Source organism: Cadophora gregata, assembly GCF_030347475.1.
Source record: "Cadophora gregata isolate MNR1 chromosome Unknown scaffold_14, whole genome shotgun sequence".
Lineage (NCBI taxonomy): Eukaryota > Fungi > Ascomycota > Leotiomycetes > Helotiales > Ploettnerulaceae > Cadophora > Cadophora gregata.
The window spans coordinates 51,959-72,681 of record NW_026695937.1 but is presented as its reverse complement, the minus strand read 5'-3'; the positions used below and the strand labels follow the sequence as shown (position 1 = coordinate 72,681).

Sequence of the window (20,723 nt, the reverse complement as noted above, 5' to 3'; positions counted from 1 at the left end):
GACTTGGAGAATGAGGAAGTTCGTTACTGAGCCAAGAGTAAAACGCATGTTCGCCATGGAAATATATAAAGCCTGCGCCCCAACAACTGATGTCTTTTTGCCCACGTGCCTTCGTTAATGTGGGTAGCGCCAAGGGAAACAAGTTACCATAAAATATAAATTTTGTCAAGTAGACGACGAGATGGTTATAGACAATGGGGGTTGTGGACCAGCACGGAGTCATTGGTAGGGCAGAATGAAATGAGCTCGGGTTTCGACCACTTAGATTTGGAACTCAACGTTCAGCATATTCTCTGACCGCTATCAAAAACTCTTGGAAAAGGCACAGCAAAGTCCTCCGAGGGCCTCGATGCAAACGTCGCGAGATTCTCATGAATGGAGGTAATATAGGAGGGGGAAAGATGTGAGGGCTACAAATATAAAAGATGTGACCATTGCTCTTGTAGGATGTTTCTGGCCCCCAGAGTACACCTCACTTCGACTGTGTAGCCTCCCTTCTTTGGACTGCTGCTTCAATTTCTGCCTCTCAGACAGCGAAGATAGGGGAAGAAATCTCCTCAAGATGAGGTTTCAAGCTCTGATTCTGATTCTGGCGCAAATCTGCAATGTGGCGGCTCGTTCAGTCTTCGCCCACTTCATGGTGTGTACAAGTTCCCCCTTTTCTACAGAACGATTGCCATATCCCCAGGCATGATTTTAAGCACCAGCAGCTAATATCGAGACAGTGGGAGCATGCCACCCAATGGTCAGTGGATCGTTGGAAAGCCGAAATCCAGATAGCCCAAGATTCTCACATCGACGCCTTCGCTCTCAATGTCGGCTATTCCAAGGATGCACCTTCTAACGAGATGAGAAATGCCTTTGCAGCTGCTGAAGCAAAAGGCTTCAAGCTGTTCCTATCTCTCGACTACGCCGGACATGGACTCTGGCCCAAGGAGACTGCTCTTGCCTGGATTCAAGAGACGAGCAAGTCATCCGCGATCTTCAAACATAACGGCAAGCCAATGGTCAGCACCTTCGAGGGTTGGCAGTCAGCAGGTGACTACCATGATATCAAGGCCAAGACTGGTATTTTCTTTTGCCCTGACTGGAGCTCACTTGGAGCGAAGCCAGCAGCAGAATTAGAAGGTGTAGTCGCCGACTGCTTGTTTTCTTGGGCGGCTTGGCCAACCGGCCCTCGGGATATCGACAACACCATTGATGCGAGCTATTGGCGATATCTCAACGGGAAGCCCTTCATGATGCCGGTTTCGCCTTGGTTCTTCACCAATCTTCCTGGCTACAACAAGAACTGGCTCTGGAAGGGAGATTCCTTGTGGTTTGACCGCTGGCAGCAGATTTTGTCCCTGCCAGATCATGTCGTGCCTGAGTTCATTCAGTAAGTAAATATTTCACCTGCTTCTATCTTCACCATAACTCTGGCGAAATTCTGTAGCTACAGTACCATTTATGTACCTAAGCCCTGTCGATCAAGATGATGTGAACTGACTCAAGGACTTTCTCATAGGATCATCTCTTGGAACGACTACGGAGAATCGCACTATATTGGACCATTGACAGAGGACGGCTACAAACCATTCGAGATTGGCAAAGCTCCGTTCAACTACGTCAAGGACATCTCGCATGACCACTGGAGAGCCTTCTTACCTTTTGTCATCGACATGTACAAAAACCGAAAAGCCACGGTCGGAGACGAGGGCATCACAGTCTGTAAGTAGCAATGCAGCTCCTCCGTCTCGACTTAACCATATTCCCAATGAGCTCTAAAAGTACCAACTGCTAACTCGTCCGTCTGTTAAGGGTATCGGGAGACTATGGGAAAGGCCTGCGCTTCGGGTGGTACTGTAGGCAACACTGCATCGCAGCTGCAGCGCGAGTATGAGCCGTGGGAAATCGTCAACGACAAGATCTACGTCTCTGCACTCTGTGCTACACCAGGTTGTCGACTTCAGTACAGAATTGGTAACTCGGCCTGGAATCGCGATTATGGTGATGGCCGCACATACTGGAAGCACTCTCCCAATGGAGGTGTTGGCATTTACCACACTGATATTCCGATCACTGCCGCTATGGTGGGACAGTCGCCGTGAGGACAGCACCGTCGTCCAGGTTCTATATGCCACGGGCACAATCAAGGGCTCGTGCTCAAACGGAGTCACCAACTGGAATCCAGTCGTGGAAGGCAAGCTGGCAACAGTCAGTGTGCATAATAGTGCCAGCATCGGAAAAGGCTGTATTGAAGGGAAGGGTGTGTTCAACTTTGCAAATGTATGCAAGTTTGCTTGCAGCTACGACTATTGCCCTGAAGGTGCATGCACATGCACAAAGCGAGGTCCGCCAAAGGAGCTGCCTAAATGGGATGGCACGAAAATGGGCTACAGCAAAAATGGAGATCCCAGCTTCGGTGGACTGTAGGTGTCAAGAGATCCCCCTTTTTTTTCTTTCCTTCATAATGGGGCTTCTAGATCTCTTCGAAACAAGAATGCTTTCTTTCAGAAGAAATAACCCTGTCTTTGCAACTGCTAACTTCTTGCCAAACAGATGTAGCTTCAGCTGCCCGCTCGGCACATGTCCAGAGGAAGCTTGCACGTACACTGAGAGATCCACAGTCATCCCTACAGTGTCACCGTTTCTAGAGCCTGCATGTACCGGAGGCACTGGAAGCGGAGCGATGAAAGAGCTTTGCGAATACAGCTGCCGTTTTGGATTTTGTCCTATCCGATCATGTATGTGCACCAGCACTGGTGGCCTGGTAGAGCCGCCTGAACAAATGGGAGGTATTGTCGGGCGAGACTCTGTCCGCCCCGGCGCCCCTATTTCATCCGGATTATGCGCTTTCTCTTGTTCTCGCAATGGCGGTAGCTGCCCAGCTGGCATTTGCGATATCAGCTACAGTCCAGTCGATGGAGGCAAGGTTGACTTCCGGAGTATCACCTGCTCCCACCCTATTATCGAATCTCACACCTCAGTCAGCAATGCCGATCAGTGGTATGGTGTTGGTGTTTACTCTGCCTTCGATGCCATCGAAGATGGCTTCCATTACAACATCAGTCTTGGTCGTGCCCCTATTGACTTCACCAACAATGCCAGCAACTACTTTCACGGACCCCGAGACATGTATTGTGAGAATCTCCTCACATCATCTGGATGCTCAGGATTCAGCAAACAGTGTCATGATGTTAGCTTTCCCGCAGGCTATTTCCTCCTCAACTCATTCTCTCGTCTCCATGATTTCCACATGGATATGCTGCAGGGCATTCGCGACGCTCAGATAAACAACAATGTGACTGCTATTCAAGCGACTTTTGGCCTGCCTCAAAAGAGTAGCATTTCTATGCAAATTGCGCTCGACATTGCGTTGATTGGCTGGGGTCTCATTATGGGGCCCACCTGGCCCAGGATAAGCAAGGGAGAGGCACACGGTGTGATCAAGGATACCACAAATGACGCTTTCAAGTGGGGCCTAACGCTAGGTAAAGACTTGGTTGCGAAGATCGATGGCACCCTCGGTCAACAGAATGCAATGCAAGAGCAGGTCAAGACGCGTGCTGGGGTATGGGTTGATATCTTGATCAGTTCCAACACTGAGCTCTTCTCTGGATCCCTGCCCGGGAACCTACAGCTGTACGGTCGAATCGAGGACGGCGCCCTCCTGGGAGAGGGTTGGAGGAGCTCACCTCTAGACTTCTCACGTACAGTTGGTCGCGCTCTGAATGTCTTCCTCATCCAACAAGCCTGGAAGACATCAACCAGAAACTTGTACCCTGTCATCATTCGCGAAAATGTTGCTTGCAACGCCAACTCAAACATCCTCAAACATGAATACATCACTGAATGGGCCTACAAGAATGCTCGCTTCTGTGGTCCAGATGGCAAATCTTACTGGCTGGTCGCCCCGCGTAAGTGGCAGGAAACGTGCAACGGAGGCGAATACACGAACAGTTGTGCGCCGCCTGGAACACCACCGGGATTTGAGGCAATCACCGAGAAGCTGTTCATGGATATTGGCTACGATGATCTCATTCTCGGCTCTATCGCTACATACAACAAGAATGGTGGCCAGAACGGCTTCAAAGGATGGAACTTGGACAGCTCTAGCGAGTCACTCCAGTATCTTAATTTTGTTGTCGATGGTGGCATCAGAGCTCCTGGCTTTTGGAACATACCTATCTGTAGCGCTGAAGAGGTTATGATAAACTTTGAGAAGGCATGGGCAAACATGAACCAGATCAAGAATTGGTCGACCTTTCCTTGTAACTGAGTACGGGAAGAATGAGCTTTGCTGTGGGGTGGAAGTGAAGACAAATCGGGTTTAGAATTTGGGGAGGTCATTAGTGTGCTAGATGCGTATGGCGAGTAGATTTCCGCAAGCATGGGAGAAGCCTCGGGGAGGTGGCTTTCCGTTGCCACCAGAAGGAACGTGTAGCTTAGCACAGAGGTCAAATACATGGTATATGCAAATCTGAGTTGAGTTTTAGCGAAAGAAAACATCACGTGAGCAACTTTGATTCCTCCTTTGGGGTTCCTGGAATGGCTGGCCTGAATGATCAGACATGCTTCCTAGGGATCTTGTAAATCCAAGTATTATGCTTTCTGAATCGGGACAAACACATGTCTGATGTAGTAGACGAGCTCGTCATTTTTCGATGGAAAGTGTTTCGAGTCCTGTTCATCGCTGACGACAGCGAAAGCGATCAGCGCAAGTGGAATGAGACTTCAGCACAGGACTCGGCCATACGATGACGTCTCACGACGAGAATTGGAGCTGGAGTTGAGATGATTGACTTGGGAGTCGATCTCCTCTGCAGCCATGATGACGAGTCTTGTCTCCGGGAATGTTCAAAGGGGAGAAAATGATCCGCATCGTGCATTCATGCTTGTTGGGAGATCTTTGAGGCGCCAGAACCACAGGTGTCAGCTCGTGTTGAACCTTGCCTCGAAATAAACGCCCTTGCATATGTCACGTGGATCGTCCCCAGTGTTGTCATTCGCTTGTGACCTCGAATCCTTCCGAAACTACAAAAGTACCATAAAACTGTCGCAAACTAAGTAAGACGGCAGAATGGATTCTCATCCTTCCTTCTCTACACGTGTGAGTCCACCAAGCTACTACCGTACAATCTTGTCTCTATTTAGAAAGTCAGAAGATCTTGACTTCAATAGGTTTAGTTGTGCGACGGACGGGAGGATCATGCCGCCGAAGAGGAAGGTCCCATGCCCGAACCAGGGCTGCACACATTCTCAGCTTCAAGTTAAGCATAACTTAAGTACCGGCAAATCCTCTCAAATACTGAATCTTAGGAATACCTCAACAATTAGATATTCAACAACAAGTACTCATTCATAAAATTCAAGATGAGAGTCTCATTCATCCTTCTCTCTGGTGGTGTCTTGGCGGCAACCCTGGAATCTCGGCAAACAACATCGTGCACAACACCGAATGGTGCCGGGTATTGTGGCAGCACAGCAAATGGCTGCGCTGGAGGGACATTTTATTCTGGCTTCTGTCCAGGTGCCTCCAATATCCAATGTTGCGTTGTTCCTTGTTCAACCCCCAGTGGTTCCGGACACTGCCAATATACCACCAGCAGCTGCTCTGGATCGTTCGTATCTGGGTATTGTCCCGGTGCATCAAACTACCAGGTACTGCCCTCAAACCATCTATGATTTCAAGAAATAACTTCGACAATTAAGTGCTGTGTTGGAGGATCCTCTTCAGCATCGGGGTTGCCAGGCATTGATCTCTCAGCAACACCTCCTGCGTCATTCTGGAGCTGCGCTGCCTCAAATTACAAAGTAGTCGCTCTGAGAGGATATCAACAAGCTTGTGGATCAGTAAGCATTCAAAAGGATAATTTCCATTGTTTTCGATACTGACAGATGCCAGGGTGGACAAGTTGCGTCCAATTTCGTAGCCAATTACAATGCAGCCAAAAGTGCAGGAGTCGCCAGGATCGATGCATACATGTTCCCATGCACAGGAACACAACCAACTGGCGTCGCATGCAAGAGCCCTTCAACTCAGCTCGCCGAGTTTCTGAATGCCATTGACAACAATGGGATGACACTTGGGACTCTTTGGTTCGACATTGAACCCACTTCAGGCACATGCAATGCCTGGAACCTTGGAGCGACGCAGAACACGGCACTTGCACGGCAATGGGTTTCGTTGCTCCAAAATAGTGGTCGCAAGTGGGGTATCTATGCTAATGGGTAAGCCGACACATTTGATCGTGAAAAGTTTACTGACGAGGAAAAGAAATCAATGGTCTGGAATGTTTGGCTCGAGAAGTACGGATGTCGGGTCACAGCTTCCTCTGTGGGCTGTGCAGTTCGACAAAACACCAGGTGTCAATACTGTCAACACTTTCATGGGAGGGTGGACATCCGCCGTCGCAAAGCAATACTACCTTGGTAAGTTAGCCCAGTTACATGCCCAATTCCTTCCTAACGTCGAAAGATACCACTGCATGCGGATCCGGTGTAGATCTTGACTATTTTCTGCCGTGAGCAAGATTCGTGAAGGTCTGGACGGACACGTAACGATGTGCATTTATTAGGGTAGATTCGTGGCATAGATATTCCGTCATCACTTTTTTTGGCCGCTCAAGTGCTATGTTTCCAATTTTTCAACTGCTTTTCGACACATTGAGGTTGAGTTCCATTTTCTTTTGGCTACAAAAGCCGAGCCATTATCAAGTCAACACCAGTGAACCGTTTTCATGTGACTTTCATCTACAGTGAGAGATCGTTCTAGTAAATTAACCATTGTAAGATCATGGGACATAATCATGATTGCAAGCACCTGCTACTCTCGAGAAAATTGAATAGACTCTCATTCGAATACCCCCAAACCGCTAGCCAATCCGGCTCCCACCTTTCTAACAGCGATTGGGTTAATCAGAAAGCTGCCTAATTATTATTTGGTTGGGAGAATTTGGCGTTATTTGACAACTGTTAAAGGTTTTGCAGCTTCGATAAACCTTTGCAAGAGCTTAGGTAATGTTCCTGGTACTCGACTGCAGTCTCCGAATGCAATGGAGAGTCGTAGGTTTTGATCACGTGATATCAACAGAGGTGCATGATGCATCCACGTTTGCGGAACATCGTAGTACAGGATAGGAAGAATTTATGCCGTCAAAGCAATACGATCTAATTTCCGCGTAAATAAATCAGCGGCTAACATTCTCAAGGCATAAAATATCAAGGAAAGTACTATTGTTCAGCTACATTGGTCAGAACGAGACTTCACTTCTCAACGACAGGAGACAGGAGAGACTGGAGTCAAGCGGAACATGAGAGGCAACTTCTCCCATCCAATGAACACTCGGCACTTCTCAAGCCAGTCTCCATCAACTTCAACCCTCTCCATATCGAAGTGGAAGATCAAGCTCGCCAAGAGAAGTCGTAACTCGGCATAAGCAAGGCTTTGAAGTCAGCAGAACGAAAAGCCTCAAAAGAACCGGTGACTTACTTCTTCCCAATGCACGACCGATGTCCTTGCCCAAACGGCTGCGAAGCCTTCAATCTGATATCACTGGCCAATTTATCCTCAGTCCACCGCTCAGGATCAAACTTGTATGGATCCGGAAAGTTCCTGGCGGAGAAACAAATGGCAAGTGCCGCTATGCTGACATGTGTCTTTCTTGATCAGCCGTCGCACTTCATCTAATTGTCACTTATACTTAGTCCTTCTGGGAGGAAGTTCCCCATGATGAACTCGCCTCCTTCCGGAATGATGCGAGGGAAGATGTCGGCGGCCGGTGGGAACATTCGAAGTCCTTCCCGGATGACGAGGTTGAGATATTCAAGATTGGCAAGCCTCGCCAACGTCATTCCTTCGCGAGTGTCGAAGCTGCTTCTGATCTCAGACTTCAATTTCTCGTAGACTTTGTGGTTCTTGGCGAGGTAGTAACACATTCCTGCGTTGAAAGTTGCGGTCTGTATTCATCAGTCATGATTTCAGATGTGGAATATTCTGTCTTGACTAATCAGAGTGCTACACTTACGGGTTCACTTCCAGCAGTGACTAACTGTACTGTATTCTCCTTGATCTCATCTCTAGTGAGTGGTGCCTCGCCTGGCACGACCAAGTAATGTGCGAAGTCAGGTCTGTCCTCACCACTCTCAAACCGCTTATCGACCAAATCTGCACCATAATTGAAATGATCAATCCACGTCTGCTTAACTTTCTTCGGAAGCAGGAAAGTCGCATGTTTGCCAAATAGTTTGATGCCCGGAATCTCTCGAATGACTCGTAACAGAGGCAGTGCTTTGAATGCACCGAAGACGACATGGATCCAAGGGTGCACTGTCCCAGTCTTGAGACGAAGGATGTACTAAAGGCCAGGTCCCCGATGAGGTCGAATGTGGCCATGGTAAACCACTTACCGAGATCAACGACGCCAGGTTTGTGTTGAAGTTCCCGATTCAGACCGTCGACGAATTCATGAGCGTAGTGCTGCAGTATTCCTTCTTGTGAAGCAAGTGCCTTCGCAGATAATGCCCGTAGGAATCTCGATCGGAGACGTTTGTGCTCGCCATTGACAGCGTTTGTACTGTATGGTTCAGCTTATGCTCCACTGATAGGATGCGTAACGTCTCACATTTGGCCAGCACCTGTTACAGTGATACCTCCACCAAACACCCCCGGATCCATCTCCATGTGCTTCTTGCCTTTGTATGGTCCATAAATCTCATCCCAAGCTTCAGGCTGGGTATACGACAAGCCGTTAGGAGAGTAACGAACGATATCTCCGTAATGTTCATGCATGGCTCTGAACCTGAATACTGAGGTACCACGCAGGGTGTGCCAATTGTATGGGATCCTGGAGACTGCCCATAGCTTTGGTCCTGGATAACCGGCAAGTGGATGGATATAAAGATTGTATACAATCTTGGAAATGATCAAGACTGTGATCTATGAGAAGTCAGATAAGTATCAGACGGCATGAAAAGATGATGACCGATACCGCAAAACATGCAGCAGCAGTAACTGAATGGTAAGTATTGAAAGTGACATCGAAGCTCGTGGAGAAAGTCATGATGATGCTAGGGTGAGATTATCCGTGCTCATCTAAGTCAAGACTCTGCTATGGAGATAAAGTATAGAATGGGATGAAATAGGATGAAGTGAGAACTGGGCAGTCAAAGATTCTAAGGTCGAGCGGAGAGGTGGCCCAGTCGTGGAGTATACACCGTTCCAATATTTTTCCTGCAGGCTGCACGTCTATCAGCGAGCTGAGAGCCCATGTATGCTAATTACCTATCACGTTGTTTTCCCTCGGGGTTGTATTGATTGTTTGGGCATTTGTTGGTGAATCTCCCCCAGGTGACTGCACACGATTTGCTTCCAGAAGGCTGGACTGGACTACGACATCCGATTTGGTCCTCAATGAGTGATACCAGACAGTCACCTACATCCCAAGACGAGGCACATATTCGCGTACTTATTTTCAGTTGGACTCTCTCCAACTTCGAACTATCAAGAGCCTGCTTCAATCTGAAATCACTATCCTTTCCTACCATTCATCATGGTTCTCATCCCTGACATCTTTGAGTCATTCATGTCCCGGGAACCCACGCCAAATATTCATTATGACGAAGCTGGAGAAGAGTCATTGCTTTGGACGATCAAGTTGACTCCACTCTCGCCATACTGAGAATACTTCTAACAATATGCAGGACATGTCGTTACAATAAGAGTGAAGCAGATCGGATGCGTCGAGGTGACTTTGCGTATTTTGCAGCTGTCACCGTACCAGATGTTGATAAAGAAGGTCTGAAAGTTGTGACAGACTGGCTCAACTGGGTATGAAAACTCTCACGATGTTTCTTGTCTCACCTTAGCCAGGTCTTCGTATTTGATGATCAACTTGACGATGGCCCTCTTGGCGTTCTTGAACATGACGCTCGAAAGTACATCGACTGCACCTTGGCAATGCTGGAAGATGTGAATGTGAATCGAGAAGACGTTCAGCCAATTCAATGGGTACTGAGAGATATCTGGAACGGGGTTCAGATGGTGAGAGCTGCGCTATCGACAGATTTCATGGCTTACAGACTCAGGATTCTCTCAGCAGCCTTGGTAATGATTGAGCTTCTGATGTACAGCCAGCTGCTGACAAGTAAAGGTGTGAAGCGACGGTGGTTGAAACATATGAAGGAATACCTGAGAGCGCTACGAAGCTCGATTGGCTTCGCACCTAGTATCGCCCTGGATGATACCATTTCTGGATATTTTGAGTATTGATTCCACAGCATCGGGGTCTTGGTATTGTTCACTTGGGTCGAGTCAGTGCTTTCGACCTTTATACGGACACAAGCTGACGATCAGGTATGCATGTGGTCTCAACATTCCAGACAAGGTGTTTGCAAACCCGGCTCTGATGAAGCTCGAAAGAATCGGTGTTGAAATACAAATGCTGTAAGTGACGCTTGTCTGGTTTGGAGAACACAAAAGGTTCTAATCCTTGCCAGTGCCAATGACAGCGTCTCGTACCATCGAGAAAAATACCAAGACTGCCCTCATAACATCATTCACTTGTTCCGTCACCATGGACTGTCCGAACAAGACGCATATGATAGAGCTCAAGGAATGCTCCGGGAGCGGTATCGAGAGGTAAGTAAGGTAGCGGATTGACCATTTCCGCATAGTCCATAGCATTATAGGGGCATTCCCATGATCTTCATATGTATTGACATGACTTGATGACTTTTGATTCTTCAGTGGTATCTCGCTCTCGCAGATCTTCCAGTATGGGGTGAAGGAATTGATAAGCAGGTCCACCGCTACATTAAAGGCATTCAGGATGTAGCATCTGCCAATGCTCATTGGAGGTATGGTTTCATCATTTATTAAGAAGCTTCCACTGACAGAATTACAATCAGCTTCCGGACTGAAAGGTACTTCGGCAAGGACAGGCACGAGATTCGTCGGACCAGAGTGCTCGTCGAAGGACAGGTTGACTGGCTCCCACCTATCGTGCTTGCTAATACATATGCTGTCGTGGACAACGAGCCAGTTGTTGCCTGTGCCAGAGACGCGAAGGTGAACATGGGTCGCTATTTGAAGGTGATTGAGGCCTGATTGCGGATATGGAAAGGAGAACTGTGCGTTGAAACTGTGCGTTGATCGAGCTTGATTCTGACATTCCAGAGAATACTGCTTAAAGCTGGCTGGTGCTATGGAATTTCCTGCAATTGATTTGCCTGAGAATATGCGCTGCTTTTGCGATAGAAATATAGTTCATGGTCATGAAGCTGCCTCGGTCTCTTCGAGATATTTATTTGTGGTTAGTGATGTCAAGCAGTTGCCCGAGCCGAGACCCCAATATTACCCCGCATTTACCTAGGCTTCCCGCAGTACCGAGATCTGGGGATGGGTATTACAGACTGCAACATCCCATTTTCGACATCATACATCAGTTCCATTAATATTTCTCATCAACATGGCAACAGAGACAATCACCGAAACAGCCAAGCTGTCATTCTCCTCTCTCCCTCCTTTCCCATCCACCATTCCCACTGCTCCTCTCCATCGCCTCTCTCTTCAAAAGTTACGTAGCGATCCTGAAGAATCGGCTCGATTATTCTCCTCGTCGAAAGATCTAGGATTCTTCTACCTCGACCTTCGCGGCGACAAAGAAGGGGAATCACTACTTCAGGATGCGGATCAGCTATTCGCCATGGCCCCAAAACTGTATGATCTAGGCCGCGAGGAACTGTCAAAGTACGATTACAAAAGTAAGGGGAGTTATATGGGGTATAAAGGCTTTGGCTCGGCTGTGGTAGACGAGAAGGGTAATCTGGATAGAAATGAGTTCTATAATGTAAGTTTCTGTTTGCCAGCTTATCATCATGCATGACTGACAAAATCAGATACCGAAAGATGACTTCCTTGGGATATCATCCGCTCCGTTCGATCATCCTCAAGTTCTCTATGATCATAAAGACGTCATCGTATCATATATGAACACATCCCACTCCCTCGTCACGCTCATTCTCCAGCATCTTACCCAACATCTCCATCTCCCATCAGACACCCTGACATCCCTACATCGCAAATCGCAGCTGTCAGGCGACCAAGTCCGTCTGGTCAAATCGCCGCCTCAACCTCCATCTGATCAACGCACCGCTCTAGGAAAGCACACCGATTTTGGTAGCATCACGGTCCTCTTTAATCGACTAGGTGGTCTCCAAATCTTGCCTCCACCGTCGCTTACTCCACCTGGCGAGGAACCACAATGGACGTATGTGAAACCATTACCAGGACACTGTATCGTCAATCTGGGTGATGCAATGGTGAAGTTTACAAATGGTTTACTGAGAAGTAACATTCACCGTGTCGTAAGTCCTCCGGGCGAGCAAGCGAAAGAGACAAGGTACAGTCTGGTGTACTTTGCGAGACCAGAGGAGGATATCATTCTGAAGCGGCTAGAGGGAAGTGATGTCATCCCAGAGTTGGAAGAAGAAGAGGAGGCTATATCCAGTAAGGAATGGATCAAATTGCAGGCAATGAGGCTGAGGAATATCAAACCAGATATGACGGATGAGGAAAGGAAGAGGCTTTGGGACCAGGCCGGGAGAGGGAAGTGAGGACTTGCATTATGTACGAGCACTGTATTGCTCTAAACATGAGTTTTGTAGGATGTCTAAATTGCAAGGTGAAGGTCAATTTCTGAACATGAAGCGGGCTTGAGACGATAGGTTGACGCACATATCCGAGTTGTATTGCACGTGACTCCACGATGTATCTACTTCTCCACAAGCAGCCATTGACTGCTCGTTCCTGAAAGAGTTCAAGAACGCATGAATCACACTACACTACCTCCAACAATGACCACACCCCCAAAACAGTCCACTACTGTAAGCCTTTTGATATCCGCAGCACTGAAACTTCCTCGCCTAAATTAGCCGAGCTGGAAAGGGGGCAGTGCTGAGATTTGTGTCACGGGCTTCACAGAAGTGGCTTTCAGGCAGCGACATTCTGACCACCAGTCTGTAATTAACAGATAGAATTTCTGCAATGTCCGAATATCTGTAGCAAATATGCTATAGCTTAGAAGGGCTGAATGACGACGCAATAGTGGCTGCGGGCCACATCTGTGGAATGTTGTTGTGCTCAGTAGGGTAAGGCTGGGGATGGCAGAGCTCTAGGCTGATTTGCGCTGTCCTCGTGGGTAGATTCATACAGTAGGCAATGTTTAAGATATAAAGATCGTCCGCAGCATTTAGGAACATGGATCTATCAACGCAGCAATCCGTCACTTCCTTTAACTCGGTCCACGACACAGCACAAACAATTGAAGCTGAATATTGTCAAATCCATTTTCGAAGCAGCGGATCTCAAGGACTGTGTTGGAATTTGAGACGCGAAACTCTTCCATTATGGCGCGCTTCCCACTCACAATTCTGTTGTCCATCCTATCAACCCTTGTCATCTCAATTTCCGCTCAAATCAACCTCCAACTCCCAGCACTACCCGGCAAACATCTAGTCGGCACAATCGCACTCGAGCTCAATGTCCCATTGAACCCCCGAGACATCATAGCCTCATTCTTCTACCCGGCCGACAAGACCTGCTCCTCTTTCCCCCTCGCACCCGACTTTCCTCCTCAGAGCCTGGCCTACATCGCAGCAGAAGCTGGTCTCCCTCCAAATTTCCCCATCACCGTCACCACACAGGCCCATCTCAAAGCACCGCTAGCATCAACGGACTTCCCAATCTTGATCTTCTCAACCGGGTACGGAGTCTCGAGATTGCTGTACACAGCTGCAGCAGAAGATCTTGCCAGTCTAGGCTACGTCGTTGTTGTCGTCGATCATCCTCTCGACGCCTCGTTCATCGAATACCCCGATGGGAGATTCATCACGGTCACTCCTCCCAACTACGAAGACTTCGACGCATATATCCCATTCGTAGATGCCCGCGTCCAAGATATACGGACCGTTCTGGACAGCTTGTCAAACACGACATTCACCTCTCAAATCCCAGGCTTGAAATCCCGAGGCAAGATTCAGCGTTTGCAGACTTCTAAAGTCGGGATTCTAGGCCATTCCCTTGGAGGTGCAACTGCCGCTTCAGCTATGCTGGCTGATCAGCGGTTTGTCGCGGGCGTGAATCTCGATGGCTCGATCATCGGAAATGTGACGAATCTGGGGCTGTCAAAACCATTTATGATCATGTCGACCGAAGGGCATAACCGTACCATGGACACGACGTGGGCGGAGTTCTGGACGCATTTGAGAGGATTTGAGAGAGAGATTGGTGTTGCTGAGACCAGACATGGAAGTTATTCCGATTACTTGGTGCTGCTGGATGGACTTGTTGCGGCCGGTGTGCCAGTACCGCATGAGATCAAAGAGGTGTTTGGAGCTATTGAGGGGAGCAGGATGTTGGAGATTGAGAGTGCGTACGTGGATGCGTTTTTTAGGAAGTGGTTGAAGGGTAAGAGCGGCAGATTGTTGAATGGCGAGAGCAAGCGCTTTCCTGAAGTGACTTTCTTTGATTGAATATTTAGAGTCCAGCATTGTTTGCATGGGCAAGACTGAGACAACATTTCGATACAAGCGAAGTTCAGATATAAATCCATTTAGTGAAGATAAATTCTGCGGTCTGTGAACGTTGGCCTTTCAGACTGATTTGTTATAAATGAGGGACTGATATTCCTACTCCGAAATATTGAAAGTGCAGTGCGCCAGGTGCTGTAGCTGGTGGGCAATCAGTTCACGTGAGGATTTGTCACAACCCAAGTACTGGCTGTGAATCATGATATTCAGGTCTTACCTTGGTATCCTAAAGTTTTCTTCCTATTCCCACCAATCCTACATATAAATATAATCACATAACCCCATTCTGAGAGACCACGACCACTCAGCTTGCTTCTCAATATCGCATCTTCATCTTCAGAATCAGTCAGCACTTGAAGAAGAGGCCAACTCAAAGAAAGAACTGATATCGATATTCGAATATAACAAGATCCACAAACTTTACCAGAATGGATCTCCCCACTAAGCAGCAATTACATCCATCCTCCTCTCAGCCACTTCAACACCAAAATCACCCTCACCACCATCAACCCTGTCAACACACCTTCCTCCCTCAATCTCACATCGCCCCGCTCCCGCCCCTTTACCTCACACCCACAGCCACATTCACCATCCGCCCCTCTACTCTCACCAAGCTCACGCGGGCTCTTACCAGCCTCGGAACTCCACACACCCACAGCCCCTTCCTCAACCATGATATTGTCAAACTCCGCAAAGAACTCGAAGCCGGTATGAGCCGCGAGAGAAGACAGGCCATGCAGTTTTATATCTTAGGAATTAGGGGTCCAAGGAAGAGAGCGGCTGCGGAAGTGTATTTGGCGAGGTATAAAGGTTTCGTTTTTGGAGTGGATGGGAGGTTGGGATTTGGCACTGAGGAGGGGGCATATGGTGAGAGTGATGGAGAGAGGGTGGAATATAGAGTGGGAAGTGGGTTGGGAGATCGTGGAGCAGAGCCGGATAGTGGGAGGGCTGGAAGGAGTTTGAGACACAGAGTTGGAGGCTGTGGTGTTATGTGAAGGAAGACTTGAAGGCGCTGCTATTGTTTCGACTAAACTTGGAACTCCAGGTTATTCGGAGAGAAGGGTTCACTTCTGTTTTGGACTAGCTGGTAGAATTGTTCTGGAGATCCATCATATGCGTTGTCTGGACACGAATGTTTTATGTGTTTTCATATGACAGACAAACCTACACTGGGCTCATCATTTTCTTTGGATGAATAAGCCTGACCAGAAAACCTCATGACTCACTTAGGTCACCTCATAAAGTCCTCACGGATGCATAGACGAAACGCAAGTAGATATGTGAGACTAATGATTCTGAATACACAAGATGAAGGAGAACAAACTCTTTGATATACAGAAAAGTGAGAATGTGAAATAGAATGAGGTTCTGGAGGAGCTTACAAGAAGATCAAAAAAGGTAAGATTTCGTGAAGCGGAAGCAAAGTCAAATCAAATGAGAGAGGCATACTTGCAAAAGTAAAGACCAGAACACAACTGAGGGAGGAAGCAAAGTCATGGTAATATAACATCCTTCTGCTCACTTCCTCCGTCTCGTCCGTTCCCTGGTGCAATCACCATCCGTATCCGCGGACCAAGACAAATGTCGAGCTCTCATTCGAGACCAGAACCCCACTTCCAGTCACAACACCATCCAGATAAAAGTGCAAATTTCCCTCCTATCATCGCTAAGAATGGACAGTAAACACATCAACGTCGGGACTTATCCAAACTCCCGGGATTTTATCATGCCATTATGTACCTAGGTCACCAAATTAGAGTCTGACTCTATGTGGTTCCAATCGAGCATCCCACAAAGAAGAGATCCACCTACCCCTCCATGCTCAATTAGGAAGGAGGGAGACCTCTCTCTTATCTATCGTGCCAAGCACTCACAACCATGGGCTGATTAGCGGACATGGCATCTAAAATTGGGATTTATGGAACGTAAGAGAATAACCCATCCTTGAGATGGATGAGTTTATGTTCAGCCTCACTTTGCTTTTGGTTGGTTCTTGGACAATGCTTAGCTCTTGGTAAGATTGGAAAAGTAACATCAAGCTTTAAGGGAGTTAAAAATTTAAGCTTGAAATTTGTCAGAACTCTATCAAGTTTCAAGGGACTGGAATCACTTACATCTATTCTCCGCTCTCTCAAATTAGCGAAATGACAATATGGAGTAAGCCAGCACTGGGAATGCCGGTCTTGGATTCTAACAGTATGCGGACAATAATCCATGCAAGCACACCTGCAGCCGTGGGTTTCAAACATCCTATCTCAACCCATCTTTCATGTAAGTACACTCATCTAGAAGAACACAAGAGCCAACCTATTTTTACTTCAGTATCTTTCCTGTGCAGAATCATTGCTTATCGCAGCTCCTCTACTGGCACACCATTTACCAACAATGGGGGTTTCCTCCTTATCGAGCAACCATCATGCAGGGAACGCAGGGAACCAAGCTTTCTTGACCAGGATACCATAGCTTCGACAAGCTCGTTCCTGAACTTCTCAGAAGATAAAGGTGAGCAATTATTCAATAATATCATGCATATATACATGCCGAAATATTCATAGCTCGATGTGTCAAGGGTGGGAGGAGCAGTATGGGAGTGCATTTTCTCCTATCTCAAGTTATGCCTTATATATCCTCCTCTCCCCTCTCGCAGGATGGAAAATCTTCAATTGGAGCATTCCATGCTCATTTGCCTCGCTCAGTTGTAGCAGTTCAACCATGGCGTCCAAATTTCTCCGGGCTGCCCTCACAGCTCTTGTCTTGGTGACATATGCAACAGCTCTTGTCTCTCCAGCTGGTCACACCGTCGTAGTTAATGGCATCACTTATTACGCTGCTCCTGAGCCGGTATCCATTATTTCGGCTACGGCAGACCAGTTAAAGAGCGCGACTACCACCGGTGTGGATTTGATCCCATTGACGGTACTGGAGGATAAGAGTAGCTCGTTTACTACTGCGATGTTCAGGTCGCTGGCGGGTAATTATACGGCTTCCGATGATGTGTTTAATATTGGGTTTTTGCAAGGTGAGACAATGTTCCGTCTCTATTCTGAGAACTTGAATTTGGATTATGGACTATGACTGATGGACTTCAGCTGTATACCTCAAACACAGTGGTACTGCACCAGCGACTGTCAAATACCCTCTCGGATCTGCTCTCACACAATACGGAACTAAACTTTTCATGTCTGCTCGTGCATACCAGAGTTCTGTCGAATCTCAAGGATACAGCATCACAGGATGGAGAACCGAACTCCCTCCGGGACCTTACTTCATGTCAGCTTCGACTGGCGAGGTTTACCAGGCTTACCGATTGTATAGCGATGTACAGGGTGCTTTCACAGAGGGACTAAAGCCGAACATTGATCGGAGTTTCTCAGTTCTGTCAGCTTCTATCAGTGGTGTTCAGAGTGTAACGATTGGAGTTCCGTCGAAGCTGTACTTTAACAAGACGGCTGCTAAGCCACTTGCTGGTGTAAGAGTTGGTATCAAGGATATTTACGATATCACTGGTGTCAAAACGAGCTCTGGAAACAGGGCATACTTCGACTTGTACCCTGAACGTTCCAAGACCGCAACAGCAGTTCAGAACCTCATTGACGCAGGAGCCGTCATTGTAGGCAAGATGAAGACTTCTCAATTCGCAAATGGCGAATCTGCAACTTCAGACTGGGTCGATTACCATTGCCCATTCAATCCTCGCGGCGATGGCTACCAAGACCCATCATCCTCTTCCTCAGGTCCAGGAGCTGGTATTGCCGCTTACGAATGGCTCGACCTCACACTCGGCTCCGACACAGGCGGCTCTATCCGCAGCCCATCAGGAGTAAATGGGTGCTATGGGAACCGTCCGTCGACCGGCCTTGTCTTCCTCGACAACACTATGCCTCTCTCTCCCGATATGGACACAGCCGGCTTTCTAGTCCGTGATCCCCTCCTCTGGCATACGGCCGCCAAAGCCCTCTACAAATCCAACATCAACAGCAACTTCACCTCCTTTCCCAAGAAGATAATCACTACCGGCTTCCCTACTTCTGCAACATCAGAAGCTGGAACCATCCTCCTTGACTTCTTGACTAAACTCACAACTTTCCTAAATGCCACATCCACCGCTCTAGACATCAATGCCGCCTGGGCATCTACCCGTCCCGTCGAAGCAGGCGGGAATTCTCTCACCCAGTTCATGGGCACTGTCTACCCGATCCTGATCTCACAGCAACAATATCGACTCCTGACACTACCGTTCTACTCCGACTACGCAGCTGCTCACGACGGGCGGAGACCATTCATCAATCCTGTTCCGTTGACGAGATGGGCGTATGGGCAGGGATTTCCTGCGGAGGCAGAGCAACAGGCATTGGTTAATAAGACGGTGTTTACGGAGTGGTGGAAAAGTAATGTGGTGTTGGAGAGTGAGGAGAGTTGTAGTGAGAGTTTGTTGTTGTATCCTGGGGCTTCGGGGAATCCGAATTATCGGAATACATATAGGAGGTTTGTTCGATCCTGTCCTGTTTCCGTGACTTTGACGATCGGGGAGGTACATGGCTGACGAGACATAGTGCTCCTGGTGCCCCGACTGGTTTCAGTATCGGTCGTGTCTCGAACTTTGCAGGTGTTCCGGATATCGTGTATCCTCGTAAGCAGTCTCCCGCTCCCAACCTCCACCTCCAATGTTGTATCACAGAGTTCTATGAAACTAACTAAACAATACCGAAAAGTCGGCCAAGTATCCTACCAATCAAGTATAACTCTCAAGACGGAGTTCCTACCTGTAACAGTCGACATTGTCGCTGCCAAAGGATGTGATGGGATGTTGTTCGAGTTGGCTGCTGCATTGTATAAAGCGGGGATATTGAAGGTGCCGAAGACTGGCAGTCAGGCGTTTTAATAACAATTTATGAGTAACGAAGAGTTGGGTTTGAGTATTTAATGTCTCAATGAAATGTTCAGAAAATGTCCAGTCTGTCCTGTTGTTTTCCGTGGTAAGTACAAGTGATCGACGGAGCTCAAGTCCCTCGCCAGATGTCAAATATCAGGTGAAAAAGTCAACAAAACACCCAGTTTTGAAGGCCGTCATAGAGAACACCGGGTGACTTCTTGTTCACGGAGAATTTAGTACTGGAAACTGAAACCGAAAGTGACAAGATATTGGTATTTCACCCCGCAATTTCTCTCGTACTCCCGGAGAGGTAGCAGGTTGTACAAGTACGGTACGCTCGACAGATATCGTGAGAGCTCGGGAGTGAAGAGGAAAGAAAGAAAGACCCGAGTGATCTGAGACAAACTGAAAACCATGGTGTATCTCCATATAATGTCATTGCATCCCCTACTATTACCCAATCTCTCTGGTTGGATATTCTAGATGCTCTTTATGTATGATTTTGAGTTAGTACCGACGAAGATAAAGAAATCGCAAATCTAGCCAGGATGTGTCACTGTTAAGATGAGTGTGCGGCCCCGGGTAGTACCGTGTATTGTCTCGACTCTCAACAGTCAGCCTAAAGTTACCACTTTAATGTGAATGCGGTGGAACTCTGCAGTCATACTAGAAACACAACGGAAAGTGTCTGTGTTCGTATACCTAGACTACCTATCGACTGGCTACCTGATTTCGTACAGGAACTTTTGTGACCGCAACATAGCGTATAGAGTCATCAATTGGCTAAATATGAGAGATAATAGTAACAATACAACAACACTCTTTGCACGAAGTTCGGAACGCTTGCCTCCCGCTACGTTGTCACACTTCATATATTACGTCGGCGACATTCTCATACGAAATATCAAGAACTGTATATCATTGATGGATGAACAGACATTGTAGCACGAGATGTTGATTCTCAAGCAGCAGACGTCACTGAACTATAGACTCACATATAAACATCCATCCCCACGTCCTCTTCCCCATTTCTTTCCTCATCTCTAAACCTCCACATCACCCAAAAATAATCAACAATCACACCACATCATCCACCACATTTTGTCATATCACAAATCCCATTCCCACACCCCAGCCCTTAACACCCCTCCTCTTTCCCCCCTCGGAAACCCACAAGAAAATGCAACCTTATCAATTCATCACCCCTCTCATCGCTGCCCTCCTCCTCGCAGCCCCCGCACTTGCAGTCGGCAACTGCAAATGCCAAGACTCTGGCGGG

General features: G+C 47.7%; 10 protein-coding genes across 10 annotated transcripts; 8 read left to right on the top strand and 2 right to left on the bottom strand.

The window, feature by feature from the left end:
* Positions 1 to 562: 562 nt before the first annotated feature.
* ONS95_004117 (uncharacterized protein) lies at positions 563 to 4,442 on the top strand (the record flags this gene model as incomplete). Its single annotated transcript, XM_058497461.1, has 6 exons — positions 563 to 640; positions 726 to 1,378; positions 1,508 to 1,710; positions 1,801 to 2,072; positions 2,110 to 2,411; positions 2,542 to 4,442. 6 exons carry the CDS (start codon positions 563 to 565, stop codon positions 4,259 to 4,261), a joined length of 3,228 nt encoding a protein of 1,075 aa, XP_058352186.1. The 3' UTR covers positions 4,262 to 4,442.
* Positions 4,443 to 5,061: 619 nt separating this feature from the next.
* ONS95_004116 (uncharacterized protein) lies at positions 5,062 to 6,588 on the top strand. The gene is made up of 6 exons (XM_058497460.1): positions 5,062 to 5,092; positions 5,164 to 5,643; positions 5,695 to 5,835; positions 5,888 to 6,213; positions 6,260 to 6,414; positions 6,461 to 6,588. The coding sequence occupies exons 2-6, from the start codon at positions 5,356 to 5,358 to the stop codon at positions 6,508 to 6,510; spliced, it is 960 nt and encodes a 319-aa protein (XP_058352185.1). The 5' UTR covers positions 5,062 to 5,092; positions 5,164 to 5,355; the 3' UTR covers positions 6,511 to 6,588.
* A 1,080-nt stretch (positions 6,589 to 7,668) lies between these two features.
* Positions 7,669 to 7,920, bottom strand: ONS95_004115 (uncharacterized protein; the record flags this gene model as incomplete). Its single annotated transcript, XM_058497459.1, has 1 exon — positions 7,669 to 7,920. One exon carries the CDS (start codon positions 7,918 to 7,920, stop codon positions 7,669 to 7,671), a length of 252 nt encoding a protein of 83 aa, XP_058352184.1.
* A 109-nt stretch (positions 7,921 to 8,029) lies between these two features.
* Positions 8,030 to 9,044, bottom strand: ONS95_004114 (uncharacterized protein; the record flags this gene model as incomplete). Its single annotated transcript, XM_058497458.1, has 3 exons — positions 8,030 to 8,558; positions 8,607 to 8,920; positions 8,973 to 9,044. 3 exons carry the CDS (start codon positions 9,042 to 9,044, stop codon positions 8,030 to 8,032), a joined length of 915 nt encoding a protein of 304 aa, XP_058352183.1.
* A 489-nt stretch (positions 9,045 to 9,533) lies between these two features.
* On the top strand, positions 9,534 to 10,252 carry ONS95_004113 (uncharacterized protein; the record flags this gene model as incomplete). Its single annotated transcript, XM_058497457.1, has 3 exons — positions 9,534 to 9,637; positions 9,685 to 9,811; positions 9,854 to 10,252. 3 exons carry the CDS (start codon positions 9,534 to 9,536, stop codon positions 10,250 to 10,252), a joined length of 630 nt encoding a protein of 209 aa, XP_058352182.1.
* A 169-nt stretch (positions 10,253 to 10,421) lies between these two features.
* Positions 10,422 to 11,089, top strand: ONS95_004112 (uncharacterized protein; the record flags this gene model as incomplete). Its single annotated transcript, XM_058497456.1, has 4 exons — positions 10,422 to 10,426; positions 10,480 to 10,621; positions 10,730 to 10,839; positions 10,891 to 11,089. 4 exons carry the CDS (start codon positions 10,422 to 10,424, stop codon positions 11,087 to 11,089), a joined length of 456 nt encoding a protein of 151 aa, XP_058352181.1.
* A 293-nt stretch (positions 11,090 to 11,382) lies between these two features.
* On the top strand, positions 11,383 to 12,994 carry ONS95_004111 (uncharacterized protein). Its single transcript, XM_058497455.1, has 2 exons — positions 11,383 to 11,831; positions 11,881 to 12,994. The coding sequence occupies exons 1-2, from the start codon at positions 11,451 to 11,453 to the stop codon at positions 12,595 to 12,597; spliced, it is 1,098 nt and encodes a 365-aa protein (XP_058352180.1). The 5' UTR covers positions 11,383 to 11,450; the 3' UTR covers positions 12,598 to 12,994.
* A 395-nt stretch (positions 12,995 to 13,389) lies between these two features.
* ONS95_004110 (uncharacterized protein) lies at positions 13,390 to 14,514 on the top strand (the record flags this gene model as incomplete). Its single annotated transcript, XM_058497454.1, has 1 exon — positions 13,390 to 14,514. One exon carries the CDS (start codon positions 13,390 to 13,392, stop codon positions 14,512 to 14,514), a length of 1,125 nt encoding a protein of 374 aa, XP_058352179.1.
* A 485-nt stretch (positions 14,515 to 14,999) lies between these two features.
* Positions 15,000 to 15,694, top strand: ONS95_004109 (uncharacterized protein; the record flags this gene model as incomplete). Its single annotated transcript, XM_058497453.1, has 1 exon — positions 15,000 to 15,694. The coding sequence occupies one exon, from the start codon at positions 15,000 to 15,002 to the stop codon at positions 15,564 to 15,566; it is 567 nt and encodes a 188-aa protein (XP_058352178.1). The 3' UTR covers positions 15,567 to 15,694.
* Positions 15,695 to 16,712: 1,018 nt separating this feature from the next.
* Positions 16,713 to 19,521, top strand: ONS95_004108 (uncharacterized protein). The gene is made up of 6 exons (XM_058497452.1): positions 16,713 to 16,842; positions 16,894 to 17,073; positions 17,268 to 17,590; positions 17,661 to 19,056; positions 19,125 to 19,201; positions 19,284 to 19,521. Exons 3-6 carry the CDS (start codon positions 17,284 to 17,286, stop codon positions 19,451 to 19,453), a joined length of 1,950 nt encoding a protein of 649 aa, XP_058352177.1. The 5' UTR covers positions 16,713 to 16,842; positions 16,894 to 17,073; positions 17,268 to 17,283; the 3' UTR covers positions 19,454 to 19,521.
* Positions 19,522 to 20,723: the final 1,202 nt, after the last annotated feature.

What these genes read in the sequence shown, in the direction of transcription:
- ONS95_004108 (XM_058497452.1), top strand. Translation starts at nt 17,284, where the DNA reads ATGGCGTCCAAATTTCTCCGGGCTGCCCTCACAGCTCTTGTCTTGGTG. An exon ending in TAATATTGGGTTTTTGCAAG is followed by an intron (nt 17,591 to 17,660) that starts GTGAGACAATGT and finishes GATGGACTTCAG; the next exon opens with CTGTATACCTCAAACACAGT. An exon ending in TATCGGAATACATATAGGAG is followed by an intron (nt 19,057 to 19,124) that starts GTTTGTTCGATC and finishes GACGAGACATAG; the next exon opens with TGCTCCTGGTGCCCCGACTG.
- ONS95_004111 (XM_058497455.1), top strand. Translation starts at nt 11,451, where the DNA reads ATGGCAACAGAGACAATCACCGAAACAGCCAAGCTGTCATTCTCCTCT. An exon ending in ATAGAAATGAGTTCTATAAT is followed by an intron (nt 11,832 to 11,880) that starts GTAAGTTTCTGT and finishes TGACAAAATCAG; the next exon opens with ATACCGAAAGATGACTTCCT.
- ONS95_004116 (XM_058497460.1), top strand. Translation starts at nt 5,356, where the DNA reads ATGAGAGTCTCATTCATCCTTCTCTCTGGTGGTGTCTTGGCGGCAACC. An exon ending in CCGGTGCATCAAACTACCAG is followed by an intron (nt 5,644 to 5,694) that starts GTACTGCCCTCA and finishes TCGACAATTAAG; the next exon opens with TGCTGTGTTGGAGGATCCTC. An exon ending in TGGGGTATCTATGCTAATGG is followed by an intron (nt 6,214 to 6,259) that starts GTAAGCCGACAC and finishes GACGAGGAAAAG; the next exon opens with AAATCAATGGTCTGGAATGT.